The 15,225-nt window shown below is 47.3% G+C and overlaps 1 protein-coding gene across 5 annotated transcripts in view; it reads left to right on the top strand.

Annotated features, from left to right (window-relative positions):
* The window catches only part of LOC126543059 (parathyroid hormone/parathyroid hormone-related peptide receptor-like), a 1,023,923-nt gene that overhangs the window by 781,382 nt on the left and 227,316 nt on the right, over nucleotides 1–15,225 (top strand). For all 5 annotated transcript variants that reach the window (XM_050190210.3, XM_050190212.3, XM_055077604.2 and 2 more), the window contains exons 4-6: nucleotides 6,112–6,242; nucleotides 9,278–9,372; nucleotides 13,323–13,461. In XM_050190210.3, the coding sequence (XP_050046167.1) occupies nucleotides 6,112–6,242; nucleotides 9,278–9,372; nucleotides 13,323–13,461 (365 nt within the window). The remainder of the gene's footprint in view (nucleotides 1–6,111; nucleotides 6,243–9,277; nucleotides 9,373–13,322; nucleotides 13,462–15,225) is intronic.

Raw genomic sequence — 15,225 nt, 5'->3', positions numbered from 1 at the left:
GTCCATAGAGGAAGGAAGTAATAGGAAGGAGCATGCCGCAATGCGATTTTATCTATTGTGGCGGCCCAACGCGTGATAAAAATGGCAGCGCGCGTTAGGTTTTAGTACTCCCGTATTTTTTTTTTCGATACACATTCGAAACCATTTGAAGCTCTTCAAATAAACAAAAACATGAATACCATCGCTGCACTTTCGCTTAATGCCGCGTTCAAGTTTCTGGATTGTGGCATCGAATCGCGGTGTTGCACTATGCGTGTACGTTCGGCGAGCCGTATCAGCGAGAATGCCTCTCAAGAGTGTCGGAAGTTGACGGCAAATGTTGCAGGCCTCTCCGAAAGGTGCGCGGCGTTGTTACACTGCTGACTGCTTTTGCGGTAAGTGTGCGCTGCGGTTCGTGTAGCAGTAAATTGCATGTCTGTTGTCATTTAAGAAGCTAAGCAAGCCATATCGGTGCTTATAAAGGGAGGCTAAAAACTGTTTTGTAAGCTGGTCAGTTCTCGTGTGAGGAATAAGGCACAGTTTAGTTTGGGTTGGAGTGCACCTTCCTGTCTCCTTCGCCGATAGACGTTATGGTTTACCCGCCGTGGTTGCTTAGTGGCTATGGTGTTGGGCTGCTAACTAAACACGAGATCGCGGGATCGAATCCCTACCATGGCGGCCGCATTTCGACGGGGGCGAAATGCGAAAGAACCCGTGTACTTAAGTTTAAGTGCACGTTAAAAAACTCGGGGTGGCCCAAATTATTTCAGAGTCCTCCACTGCGGCGTGCCTGATAAGGAGATCCTGGTTTTGCCACGTAAAGGCCCATAATTTTTTGTAATAAGATCGTATGCGTCCGTTGACCTACCGCTTGTTCGTGTTCACAGTACGCAGTCTTCGAAGCAGGGCCAGTGCTTGAGAACATAGCGGAGACCGCATGAGCCGACCGTATATCGGTCTCAAACGCTAAAGGCTGGAACAAATGCTGTTTGCAGTAGCTGCTGCTTTTCTTGGGAGCAGATAAATTGACAACGCACCTCGTTTCACGAGAGAACAGCATAGCAAGTACGTAGCAAATGGAACTCGCCGTTTCTTGCGGGAGTCGGCGTCATCTGAGGCAATAAGCTCCACCGCGTTTGGCCTGCAAGGACGTCTTCGCTCCCGCAATGTGATCAATCGCATGGCTGCAAACCCTCATGCGTAAGATGCCATTGATCCAGCGACAAGTCAAGTCAATAAAGCTGGTACGACAGAGCGAAATACACACGGGCAAAACCTCGGTTAGAAATGTGGCAAATACATATCACTTATTGTCTCTCACAACGGTCTGTTTACTTCGGCCGAAGTATACCTGCAGCCTAAATGCTCTGACGTTGGATTGCGTATTTCTCACAACTGCAACATATGCTTCTCAGGAAACGACCAAAGCGAAACAAGTATCCAGAGAAAAATGCGGCCTGAGACGCAGGCACAGCAGCTTGAGCAGCCACGGAGGCCTCCATCTTAGCAGCCAGCAGCTGCTGGCCGTGCGCGTACCAAATAAAAACTTCCCGTAACCAAACGTCTCGGCAAATCTTGAATTTCCTGCCTGATCTCGACGCAGGAGGCGGCATGGTTGGCCGCCACGCCACTGTGGCTTCACAGAGCCTTCGCTTGCCAAGGCAGGCTGCGTAACAATGCTCTCTCCTATCTTTTTCCTAATCCATGCTCGCGTCTCTGGTGAACATCGATACCTCCGCGCATGCGCCGTCGGTACAGACAACTGGTGGCGAAGACGGCGTAAGCGTGATTCGAGCGTTCGTGTAATTATAGCTCAACGAAAAAAAAAAAAAAATGGTGAGCTCTCGCGCGGCGAAGCGGCACTTCTTGAGGTTGAGTTGGAGGCCAGCGTTCGTTAGACAGGTCAAAACAAATCTGAGGCGGAGCAGGTGAGTCGGAAAATCAGGCGAGAAAACCACGACATCGTCTAGGTAACACAGACATATGGACCACTTGAGGCCACGCAGCGTGTTGTCCATGAGTCGTTCAAAAGTGGCAGGGGCGTTACAAAGCCCGAACGGCATTACGTTAAATTCATATAAGCCATCAGGCGTAATGAATGCGGTTTTCTGGCGATCGGCTGCAGCCATCGGTACCTGCCAGTACCCCGAACGCAAGTCAAGGGACGAGAAGAATTCTGCTCCCTGAAGACTGTCGAGGGCGTCGTCGATGCGCGGCAAAGGATAGACGTCCTTGCGCGTTACCTTATTTAGCCGACGGTAGTCGACGCAAAAGCGAATAGACCCGTCCTTCTTGCGAACGAGAACGACAGGCGATGCCCAGGGACTGTGCGAAGGTTGAATAACGTCACGGCGCAGCATATCTTCGACTTGGGCGGTAATGACACGACGCTCTTCGGCCGAGACGCGGCAGGGTCGTTGACGTAACGGCTGATGTGAACCGGTGTCAATGTAGTGCTGCACTTCCGACGTGCGGCCCAAGTGAGGTTGTGAAACGTCGAATGAACTTCTAAAGTGGTGCAGGAGATCAAGAAGGTCGGCGCGTTCGGCAGGTGTGAGGGTATCGGCGATGGCACTCGAGAATGCATCCTTGGACGTCTCTTCAAGCGCGGAAATCGAAGACGACTGGCCGGAGTCGACATCAAAAGAGTCTGCGGGGACGCCAACCAAAGACGAAGAGTCGAGGAGTTCCACGATGCCAAGGCATTCACCAACGAGCAATGTAATAGGCGCACAGAGGGGATTGCAGAAGTATATATTGCTACAGCCGCCAGCCATGTCAAGTGTTGCGAAGGGTAGTCGGAGAGATTTACGGCTCATGAAGACGTCGGAAGGTGTGAAGAGGACCGTTGCATCAGTGATGGCATCGCAAGAGACGGGTACGAGAGCGAAAGAGTCAGGTGGAATATCTGTGTCCTCGCGCACGGTAAGTTTAGAAGGGCGGTCACAATCTTCGTGCAAGGGTGCGTCACAAGGGGAAAATTCAACTTCGGCGCGTGCGCAGTCGATCACGGCTTTATGACGGGATAAGAAGTCCCATCCGAGGATGACGTCATGCGAGCAGGTGGGAAGAACAATGCACTCGACTATGTAAACAATGCCGTGAATAAGCACACGTACAGTACAGGCTGCGTGCGGAGTGACGTGCTGAGCGCTTGCCGTACGAAGCGACAGTCCAGAAAGCGGCGTGGTCACCTTGCGCAACGAACGGCACAGTTTGGCGGCTATCACAGAAACGGCTGCGCCGGTATCCACAAGCGCGAATACAGGAACACCTTCTACAATAATTTCGACCACGTTAGCAGGACAGGCGCGAGGACTTAGACAGTTCGAATGGGGCGCAGTTCTTGCCTCGTGAACTGCGACGTTCAGTTTTCCTGGTCAGGTGGTGCGGGTCGCCGACGCATTGGGGAGAGCGAGCGTCGGCGAGGGGATGGCGAGCGACGCGAAGGAAATTCTGGAAGGTCAGCACGAGCATACGCTTGGTGGGAAGGCGTGGCGTATTGGCGAAAGGGCTGGCTGCCGTACTGGAAGGGCCGAGAGGCGTCGCCGAACGCTTGAGGCCGACGTCGGCAATATCGGGCGACGTGTCCAGGAGTGCAGCAAGAATAGCAGATGGGACGATTATCAGGCGTCCTCCAAGGATTAGCTCTCGATGTGGTCCAAGATGCAGCATGGGCTTCCGGTGGCACCGGTTGGGAATTGGTCGCGAAAGACGCAGGCGGAGGCCTGCGTACTGCCTGCGCGTACGTAAGAGGCGCGGCCACAGGCAGGACTGGCTGCGCATAGGTGGGAGGAGTCGCGACAGGCTGCACTGCCAGAGCAGAATTGAGATTTCTGGCAGCAGGCGGCTGATGGTGTGCGGAAGGGACAACTTGAGCGACCTCTTCGGAGATGAGAGTGCGGAGCGTGTTTGGAAGACGGGAGGTGGGCTCCTGAGTGAAGGGGACTAAAGAAAGTTGGCGGGCAACTTCCTCACGCACGAAGTCCTTGACCCGTTGAAGTAATGAGCATGGGTCGTACATGCTGTCAAGGCTTGCCACCAAGTCGTCGCTGCCCAGAGCACGCCGAGTCGAAGCGCGTTGCTTCCGTAACTCATCATAACTTTGGCATAGGCTGACGACTTCGGACACAGTGCGCGGATTCCTGGCTAGAAGCATCTGGAAAGCGCCGTCATCGATGCCCTTCAGTATATGGTGAATTCGCTCAGCTTCGGGCATTGCCGCGTTGACTCGTTTACACAGGTCCACGACGTCTTCAATGTAGCTCGTGAATGTTTCTGCCGTCTGCTGTGCTCGGGCGCGCAAGCGTTGTTCAGCGCGCAGTTTGCGAACAGCGGGTCGGCCGAACACTTCTGTAAAGGTTGTCTTGAAGATTGGCCATGTGGGTAAGTCACTTTCGTGGTTGTGAAACCAGAGTTTGGCAACACCAGCCAGATAAAAGATGACGTGGGTTAACTTCGCTGGATAATCCCACTTGTTGTGCGCGCTCACCCGTTCATATGACGCCAACCAGTCTTCTACGTCTTCGTCGTCTGCACCGCTGAAGATCTTGGGGTCGCGTTGTCGTGCAACGCCGGTGCAAGTGACGGACTGTGGCGTCGGCGCCGTTTGGGATGAGCTGTCGGTCATGGCGGGCGATAGCGTTCTTGATCGCAGCTCCAGGGTTACAAGCGACGGGGTTTGAGTCCCCGCACCTCCACCAATTGAGAAGAGGTTTATTGGCGGCTCCTAAGGCAAAAGCGCAGCGACCGGGAACGGCGAGACAGCCCGAAGCACTGTCCAAAAAAAAGGCGACAGTAATCAACAGCGCGAGCGGAGCCGAGCCGCGCGTTGGCGATGTGTCTGTGCCGCGAGGCGCGTCTTCTTCTTCACGTGTGTTATAATAGAAGGCTACAGCGCGAAAATCGACGGAGACAAAGGAGGCACACAAAGTACAAAGACGGAGCACTGACTTTCAACAAAAATGTTTATTTTGCCGGTGCGCAGCTAGTCTTAAAGTGAACACTAGGCAAAAAAAAAAAAAAGCATCACACATGCGGACAGAACGTGCTCATAACGCTATCGCACCCTGGTATTTGAATGTAGGAACGTGAGCTCTTTTTTTGCACAAGCCTATCGACGGACAACTAACACCGTGTCTTTTCCTCACGTGAGATTATGGCGGCCTTCATAATTTCCCCAGTAAGGCTTGATTTGCTCCTAGGTGCAATCTTGCGTTTATTCAAATCGGGTTTACATCCATGGTCGCGACACTGTACGCTTAGATTACCTTTAATTGCGTTGTTATCATTGTTGTGGCGTTCCCTAAGCCGATTGTCAATGTATTGGCCGGTTTGCCTGATGTAGATTTTAATGCATGCTATAAGTATGTAATATAAGACACGCTGCGCTATCTGTGTTTAGTTTTTCACTCTAAACAAAAAAAAAAACAGCGCTTGTGGTGTCTTCTTGTCTCGTCTCTTGTGTCGATTTTGCGCTGTTAATAGCAGGATGGAAAACCAACAAGCCCAAGCTGCTATTCTAGTTTTACACTGGGCCTTCTCTTGAAAGACGGCGCAAGTTTGCTTACTCAATGACATCAGCTCTCTGGCTCGGAAAAAACATAAACATTTGCTCTCCGGCCAACCTTCTCAAGGTAGTGTGAAATTCCCTGAAAATATGGAATAACTGCGTTATTTACGTCATCACAATTTTGCCCTTCTGTAAACTGTGTCCGTGCGCGAGCAGCTAGCACTAACCGAACCCATACAAAAGATAATAGAGAAATTAAATATTTGAGTGGCGCGCAACAAGCGATTGAACGAGAAATGCTACAGGCGTAACTTTAATATAGAGGAAGACGGCAATATGGGTTAGAGGGCGAACGTTGCCAGCTGTCCAATATAACAAGATGTGAAGATATGCATTTACGGACAGCAAATAAGTGGCTGATCTATTCTGTCTAGAACGTCTGGCAAATACGTTGCTGGAAATGAACTACATGTAGCCGGGACATGCTCTCCATTTTTTTTATTCGATGACTAGGGTGCGGGACAATCACTAACGCGATGATGTTTGATGCTTATATCGCAACACAGTGGGGTTGCGAATTGCGAAATCCGTCATTGTTTTGATTGGCTTTTTTTTTACAGAAATGGCCACGAAGAAGTGCTTGGAGAATGGCACGTGGTTTTTCAACCAAACAATGAATCGAACATGGACCAACTACACCCTCTGCGCGCCGGATCAATACATACCTTCAGAGAACATATCCATTTTTGAGGTGAGCTGTTTACCGGTTTTTATAAAAGGCGCTTTTTTTTCTTTTCTGTAACTGTTTGATACCTTCTCTTCATCCGTGTTTTTTTTTTCCTTTTTTTTTCTTCCTTTGTTTCCTTCTTTAGTGCCATAATGCATGCGAAGCACTGGGGACAGTCGCAAGCTCACGAAGTTGTTTCCAAGAGTTTGATTGAGCGAATGAAAAATTTTACGCAGTGTTTATGTTCATTATTATTCAACGCATTATTATATCCCAAATACATTGCACCACGTGCGTCTATAGCAACGTTTTTAACAATGCTATTTCAATTAGGTCGCTCGTCCACTATATTTTCACTCGAAATGTCACTCGGATATTTGCGTGTGTGGGCTTTCTACTCACGTGCTCGCTCTGCTTCTGCTGCGGCATTTCTTTTCAATTTGGCCGCAAGACTTACTGGCTAGAAGTTCCTCCTGCATGGCAGTAAAGTTGGCCATGCCTAAACATGCACGCATTCATAATGATTATTAAAGCGAATTTTGCTTTCCTCTCCCCCCGCCCTTCTCGGGAGCTGGCTTGTGTCTTGCACTATTTGCCGCTCCCAGGTATTGGGCACACCAGTGCGAGATGACAGCTGATCTGCGTGTAAGCGGACATGCGGGCATAGAGGCAGTCATAGAGGCATTGCATAATCAAGGAGTACAGATTGCTTACGTAAATATCCTGGAAAATATCTACAGAAATTCCACAGCTACATCAATTTTACAGAAGTAGGAAGATACCTACAAAGATACTGAAGATACTGAAAGTACTGAAAAGCTACCTACTGTTCGTTTACCTTCCTTTCTTTTTATCTTTGTCTATTTCGCGTTCTTTGTTTATTATTTGATTCTCGTTCTGTTCGTATTTATGTAACAAAAACTATGTTCTTGCTCCACAATTGTTATCTTTATCGCCCTCCTCACGCAATACTCCTTCTGGCGGCTGTGAGGTGCATGTAATAATAAAAAAAAGGAAAGGGGTTTGACAAGGATACTCAATCTCTCCAATGCTATATTCACTGCCTGCTTGGAAGAAGTATTCAAACTAATAAACTGGGTTGGCTTAGGAGTAAGGCTCAGCGGCGAATATCTCGGCAACCTTCGGCTTGCCGATGACACTGTTCTATTGAGCAACACTGCAGATGAGTACAACAAATGATTGAAGACCTTAACAGAGAGTGTGTAAGAGTGGGGTTGAAGATTAACATGCAGAATACAAAGATAATGATGAATAGCCGGCCAAAGGAACAAGAGTTCAGGATCGCCAGTCAGCCTCTAGAGTCTGTGAAGGAGTACGTTTACCATGGTCAATTAATCACACGGAACACTGATCATGCGAAGGAAATTCATAGAAGAATAAAGGTTGGATCACGTACTGCAGACATTATCAGCTCCTGACTGGAACTTTACCATTATCACTGAGAAGGAAGGTATACAATCAATGCATTTTACCGCGGTGCTGGCATATGGGGCAAAGAGTTGGAGACTAAAAAGAGGCTTGAGAACAAGTTAAGGACCACGCAAAGTGCGATGGAAAGAAGAATGCTAGGCATAACGTTAAGAGACAGAAAGAGAGCCGTTTGGATCAGAGAGCAAACGGGTATAGCCGATATTCTGATTGACATTAAGAAAAAAAATGGCGCTGGGCACGTAATGTAATGCACAGGTTAGATAACCGTTGGACCATTAGGGCTACAGAATGGGTACTAAGAGAAGGGAAACGCAGTCGACGATGGCAGAAGACTAGGTGGTGCAATAAAATTAGGAAATTCGCGGGTGCTGGTTGGAATCGGTTGGCGTTGGACAGGGGTAATCAGAGATCGCAGCAAGAGGCCTTCGTCCGGCAGTGGACATAGAATAAGGTGACGATGATGATCATGGTGGTGGACACACGAGCTGCAGCACAAGCAATCTTCGTGGCCACGCCGTCGTCGTCATTTCGTCGTCTTCATGCCAATCGTCTTCGCTCTTTCGTCGTCGCTCCTTCCTGTCTTCGTCAGTCCTCACAATCCATTTACCGTAAATACCATGACAGTACGGCAGCGGCGACGGAGAAAATGTGCCTCGTGAATCCGAATATTGGCTATTGCATTGAACAAAAAAAAATGTGTGCTCGATGATGTGATCGAACCTCGGGCTCCTAACAGAACATCATTGCGCCCTATAACCATTAGCCTACAAACACACCTATAATTCTGTCATGTCAATGTCATGTAGCTCTTTGACATGATTAGCGCGTTCGTCACTTCACGTAGCACGTAAACGGGCGGGATAGTTTCCATTGCGCCACAGACGCAGGAATGAAGTGGGTGAATAGTGCTCAACATTACAGCTGTCTTTCGCGCACACATCCTCATTCTTCCCTCTGGAAACATGAAATATCGCCTTCCTCCTCGTCAAAACATTGCATTAATGTCCTGTAATTTGCGTTCGCAGAAACTGCTGTTTACGTTTCGGAATAGCTTAGGAGTGGCGCAGTTCATAAGCACTCCATGACACTGAAGGTGTTACCAATGCGATTCCTAAAAACAAACAATAAAAGGCATTATGCGTAGCGTATTATCACAATTAAGACAACTGTACGCATAGCATTTAGTTTTATAGCATTTGAACCACTTCACAAAAAGCTCGCTTCACATGATTCCAACATGTGCATTTGATGTGCATAATTTTTGCCTCAGCCTTTAACATGTACCACTAGCTCAATTTGACATTACTTCGTCAACATGCACAGAGAACATTAGTTCGCTTACTTTCGAATCTAGGCAATTAAAAAAAAATTTATGCATACCAGCTGAGCGTCAGTTATCGAGCATACTGATGTTCAACTATTACACGCTTGCAGAGTTGAACTCTCTGAAAAACACAGCTGCAAAGGCTCTTTCTAAGATCGCTTTAACGGGGAATTGGAGAGCGACCGAAAGTTCCTTCAGCGCATTTTTTTTTCTTATATGATGCATAGGAAATCCTTCGGTACATTCTCATGCACACAACTTCTTTCTTCCCATCTCTCCACAGCCTCACCTCACCACCATTAAACTCATCTCTAAAATTGGCTACAGCGTATCACTGGTCACCCTAGTCGCTGCATTCGTGATACTGGCATCTATCAAGTAAGTCACCTACAGATCTGAGTGACATGTTTTGCATCTTTCAACAGATTTTCAGTACATCACAAAATATTTCCTCTTTTGTGTAGGTAAGGCAGTATGCCAGTTATAGCTTCTAATTTTTGCGGTTTCCAAAGATTTAGCACCGTGGCATTTTTAGCGCCACAAAAGGCGGCTATCTAATTGTCCAGCTTCAATAAAGAATGACTGCAGTATAGTGTGACACACATACAGAGTTCGTCCTAGTATGCTCTGTAAGTACGCGTTTGAAGTAGTAAAGGCAAGGCGCAGAAGACCAGGACTCGAGAAGAAGAACACAAACGGTAGGACCAGCGCCACTCACAACTGAGTTTATTTCCGCAACAAGCCTGCCTCATGTAGGTTATTCACGCCGAGTCACACAAGAAACTTAAAACAGCAATCTATCGACCACTCAGGGATCATATCTGGCGCATAATATCGAATGAGCAAACAACAACGGGAGGCTCTGCATGGGAGGATCAGCGCGGGAGGCAATTGATCTAGTATAGTCTTTTCCAAGACAACGGGGACAAAAAACGAGACATAAGAAGTACCGTCTACGCTTCACTATCAAACTATCCAAAACATAACACACTTCAAACGCCTAAGGCCCAGTCACTGATAAGACCCGCACGACTATGGGAATAATGACCAACGAATAACACGGAAAAAACACGAAAAAGGCATCTAAGTACAGAGTCTGCGTCAAAACTAAAATCTCTAATAGTCACTCACCTAAAAAATTGATAAAACATGTGACCGCGCGAAAAATGAACCACGTGACAAACAATGATATGGAGAGAAGAGTTGAACGATAGAGATCTAAAGAACAGCGTCTGCGTCAAAAAAAAAATGCAACAAAAGCTTAAGAGCCACTAAGAAATCGTCAACAAAATAAAAACTAGTTAAATAAAAGGAACACAGACGGAAAAACCAAATGAAATCACTCTAACATAAGGCCTAAATGAAATCTTCTAAAAAAGTAGTCTCCTTGTCACTAAGCACAATGGACGGCCTGCTGACGCATGTGTTTCGCTCTTTCTTAATGAAATAGGCTTCCACAATTTCCCGCTCGAACCTGTCTTTTCCAAACTTCAAAAATTTAGTTTTGTCGAACTGAGGGCAGCAATTAGTGCAGTCTCGTTTCGCAGTCTGCGAAACGATGCTCCAAAAACTAAAGCACCCGCCTCTTATCAGGGAGCCAGTTTCACGCAGTTCTGTTGCGGTTATTCCGTACCTTCATAAAGTATCACACAACATTAAGAAAGTTGCGAGTAGGTATAACGTTCAGGATGTCTTCTCGCCGCCTTGCAAGTTGTCTAAGCTTTCTGCCATGAACCGAGAGAAACGACCGGCTTGTTCAATTCAGCATCAGAAGAAGTTCACTGAATGCAGGACACGTGTCTACCAAATCCCTCTAAGCTGTGGTCGCAGCTATATCGGACAAACAAGTCGATGTTTTAATGAGCCTGCAACGGAACATTAGAGACTTTTAGCGTGTCCGGTATTCGGGCAAGCGCGGGCGGTTTTCCGGTTTAGCGGGGGCGTCAACGTGAGCGGCCAGATTGGTGGCGCCAGCTGGTGGCGCAAAGCTCAACCACACAAACACAGAGCTAATTACTATATTCTGCTTAGCTGCTGGCGTAAATTTTCGACAGTGGCGTAATCGTGTTCACAATTACGCCGCTGCCAAAAATTTGCACGAGTGGCGAAGCAGGATATGGTGAGTTACTGCAGTTTTAGCCATGCGTTTGTCTGGTTGAGCTCTACAACACCAGGCGGCTTCACCGCTCACGTTTACGCCCCGACCATCCGGTAATCCGCCCAAACCGCTCCCGTTTACCGGAATAGCGTACAAGCTAAAAGTCTCTATTGTCGTAATCTGCGCAACAATGAAGGGAGTTTCCTTGCAGAGCATTGCAGAGACTGCTCTAATTGCTGCCCTCAGTTTGACAGAACTAAAATTTTGAAGTTTGGGAAAGACAGGTTCGAGCGGGAAATTGTGGCAGCCTATTTCATCAAGAAAGAGGGAAACACATGCGTCAGCAGGCCGTCCATTGTGCTTAGTGACAAGGAGACTACTTTTTTACAACAACAAATTATGGGGTTTTACGTGCCAAAACCACTTTCTGATTATGAGGCACGCCGTAGTGGAGGACTCCGGAAATTTCGACCACCTGGGGTTCTTTAACGTGCACCTAAATCTAAGTACACGGGACTACTTTTTTAGAAGGTTTCATTTAGGCCTCATGTTAGAGTGATTTCATTTGGTTTTCCCGTCTGTGTTCCTTTTATTTAACTAGTTTTTAATTTGTTGACAATTTTCTAGTGGCTCTTAAGCTTTTGTTGCATTTTTTTGACGCAAACGCTGTTCTTTAGACCTTTATCGTTCTACTCTTCTGCCCATTTCATTGTCACGTGGTTCATTTTTCGCGCTGTCACATGTTTTATCAATTTTTTAGGTGAGTGACTATTAGAGATTTTAGTTTTGACGCAGACGCTGTACTTAGATGCCTTTTTCATGTTTTTTCCGTGTTATTCGTTGGTCATTATTCACATAGTCGTGCGGGTTTTATCAGTGACTGGGCCTTACGTGTTTGAAGTGTGTTACGTCGTGGATAGTTTGATATTGAAGCGTAGATCGACGGTACTCTTTATGCCTCGTTTTTTGTGCCCGTTGGCTTGCAAAAGACTATACTAAATCAATCGCCTCCTGTTCTGATCCTCCCGTGCTGAGCCTCCCGTTCTTGTTTGCTCATTCAATATTATGTGCCAGATATGATTCCTGAGTGGTTGATAGATTGCTGTTTTTACTTCTAAAGTTTGGTGTGTGACTCGGCGTGAATAACCTACATAAGGCAGGCTTCTTGCGGAAATAAACTCAGTGGTGAGTGGCGCCGGTCCTGTCATTTGTGTTCTTCTTCTCGAGTCCTGGTCTTCTGCGACTTGCCTTTACTACTTTCAAGCATGAACCAACTAGCCCAAGCAAGAGTTTTACTTAAGTACGCGTTCGCGCAGAACGTGCGAGTCGTACTTTATCATGCCCCATGATGGTTGGTACAACGCGCAAAACCAAATTTCTGTGAGAGGCAAATTAGTTGTAACAGTGTCACAGACGCTGGTGAACTTAACAGTGAAGTGACATCGCCATTTCGGGACATGTTGCCTGGATAAGGGCTAACTTGAAATTAAGGAAAGGCCGTATGCCGGCCAAACGACGTGCTTAAAGAGATCTATATGTATATACTTGGGCTTCTAGGCGCTATCCTTCACAGATATACTAATAGGTGCCAAACATGAAGCGTTATATTGCTTCCGTAGCCTCTTGAGAGATTTAGCATAAGCAGGCCGTTGTTCCCGTTTAGCTTATTTCCTGTTATCTCATAGGCCACTGCGAAACTTGCTTCGCCACTGATACGACTTCAGTCGAATGCATTTCACACTCGATCTATTTTTAACGCCAAACGCGCACTCGCGTCGCTGGAAACTCTGCGTGCGCGAGCCACGCCGTCCGCGAGCTGGCAGTGTTGGGCGAGCTGGCGACAGCGTGAATGCGCCCGTGCAATGGCTACGGCAATAAAGTTGTGCACCCAGACTGGCCGTCTATAGCCTGCGAGCACTCCATGTAGTAACATATTAGGATAAAATACATTGCACTAAGGCGGTCGGGAGACCCAATTTGATGTTTTGAACTGCATCGTGATCCGTTTTTATAGTCTATGACTTGCTCGAACTGAAACTTAACCAAAAAGAAAGCGAAACAGCTTCAACCGGAATATGACTAGAGCCGCAGGCATGTTAGCTTTTCGAAACTATTCAAGTAACAAAGCAGTTGTCTTGTATGTAAATTGCCAAGATTACAGAGAATTCCGACCCCTACGTTGCGAAGCGATTCGAGAGTTGTAGCTCAACTGTGGTGGAACCATTTTCAGGCGCCTGCGCTGCCCCCGTAACAGCCTCCACATGCATCTCTTCATGTCCTTCATCCTGCGGGCGCTTGCATTTCTGCTGAAGGATGCACTTTTCATTGAGGGTGTTGGACTTAGCGGCAACGTCGACTTCAATAAAGAGGTAAGCTACATTTTCCCACACAGGCCCACGTACAACGGCACCCTGGCCTAAACTCGATTCGCGGGTGAATAACGGCCGGCCGATGCTTTTACAGGCGTGCCTATCTCTCTCGAGGGCGGCTTTGCCACCCCTAACGTGTTAATTTCGTGCGGCTATAGACGGCGACAACCTGAAAATTGAAAACAGACTCAGACCATAAAACAGCACTTCACCAGCTTTCCGTGCCTCCGCGTTAAATAACGTAGTTACCGAAAGATGTCAATATTTTCCAACAATGGGAATGTATGTCAAGCTGCTACATGAGTATTTTTGCAAGTGCCACAAGAGAAAATCAAATCTTTTAAAGAAAGATTCAGGTGGTGTCGAAATCCATCTCCTCCCTCCCTTGCCCAGCGACGACTCCCACGTACTAACGGATGTGAACTTCAAAAGGCCATGCTCCTGCCTAAATGCGCCATGGCTGACAGGTTTTCGACACCCCCTTGTGTGCTGCAAAAGCAGCGAATGTAGAATTTTGTGGAACGACTTCGCTTACAGCGAAGCGGTTAGTGCGAGTAGAAGTGCTCAGAAACTTAATGGCTGTTCTCCACGGTTTTGTGAAGATTCGACTACTCACTGAATTGATATTCCGAGGAAAGATGGGAAACGTAAAGGGTGATTTGGGCTAACTTTGAAATGGGTGGGCTAATTAGGCTCTAGATGAAATTTAACAGAACCTTGTTTTCGGTCTGTTTAGAGGCGTGATATTGTTGCAGGGGAGAGAATGATGACGTGTCTCGAGAGAAGAATGGCGAAGACTGTGACTACCACTTAGGCGCCATTTTTATCTCCTGTAAATACACACCTGTTCGCATCTGTGCGCCAGCCTCTTTCCTGTATCATTTTGGTGGAAATGCGGGGTACAAGCACGGAACATCGCTATGCAAAAAAGAAGTGAGGCGTCCAGACAGGACACAAGACTAGACAAGTGGACAACACGAACGCCGACTATCAACTGAAGGGAGCACTGAAGCGAAAAAAGAAAGAAGACACAAAACTCATCTGCGCATGCTCTGGAATGGTAACACCACGTGTCAGTCGGCTACACGTGCCGGTCTACGTGAGAGATAACCGTTAAGGCACTTAATCTCTTCCTTATGTAAAGTAATCGAAGGCTGACTCACGCACGCACTTCCACCATTATAGATATGCCATGCCTCTACCATATGACGCGCATCTTCATTCTTATGCCTGTACAATATTGCGCATTCATCTAACTCTGGCGTGCAGTTACAATCTCGGCAATGTAGCGAAAGATTAGAAGGCGATCCACCGGTTAACGACCTTTTATGTTGCATTAACCTCTGATTCATACACCGTCCCTTTTGCCCTACGTAGAACTGGCCACAGCTAAGGGAAATGTTATAAACCACACCGATACGACAGTCAGTAAAACTGTTGTTCTTATTGTGCTTCACTGGACAAATATATGTTCGTTTCTTGCCTTTTACCCGCCCTTTTTTTCTCTGTACGGCAGCGCATATCTTACCTAGCTTATTGGGAGCAGTGAAAGCAACATTAACATCATATCTACTTGCAAGTTTTTTAAGCCTGTGCGACACTGAATGAATATACGGAATAGCCACTACTCTTTTTTTGCTATTACTGCTTTCTGTAATCACGTCCGTCCCTCTGGAAACCGACTTCTCTAGGCGCTGAGCCACAGTGGCCACTGCTACATTATGATAACCTGCTTCTAATAGGCGGCGGACCTGCGCATTAAAA

This window comes from Dermacentor andersoni, chromosome 2 (assembly GCF_023375885.2).
Source record: "Dermacentor andersoni chromosome 2, qqDerAnde1_hic_scaffold, whole genome shotgun sequence".
Taxonomy (NCBI): domain Eukaryota; kingdom Metazoa; phylum Arthropoda; class Arachnida; order Ixodida; family Ixodidae; genus Dermacentor; species Dermacentor andersoni.
Note: the sequence above shows the minus strand (reverse complement) of the source record. Positions and strands in the feature narration are given on the sequence as shown.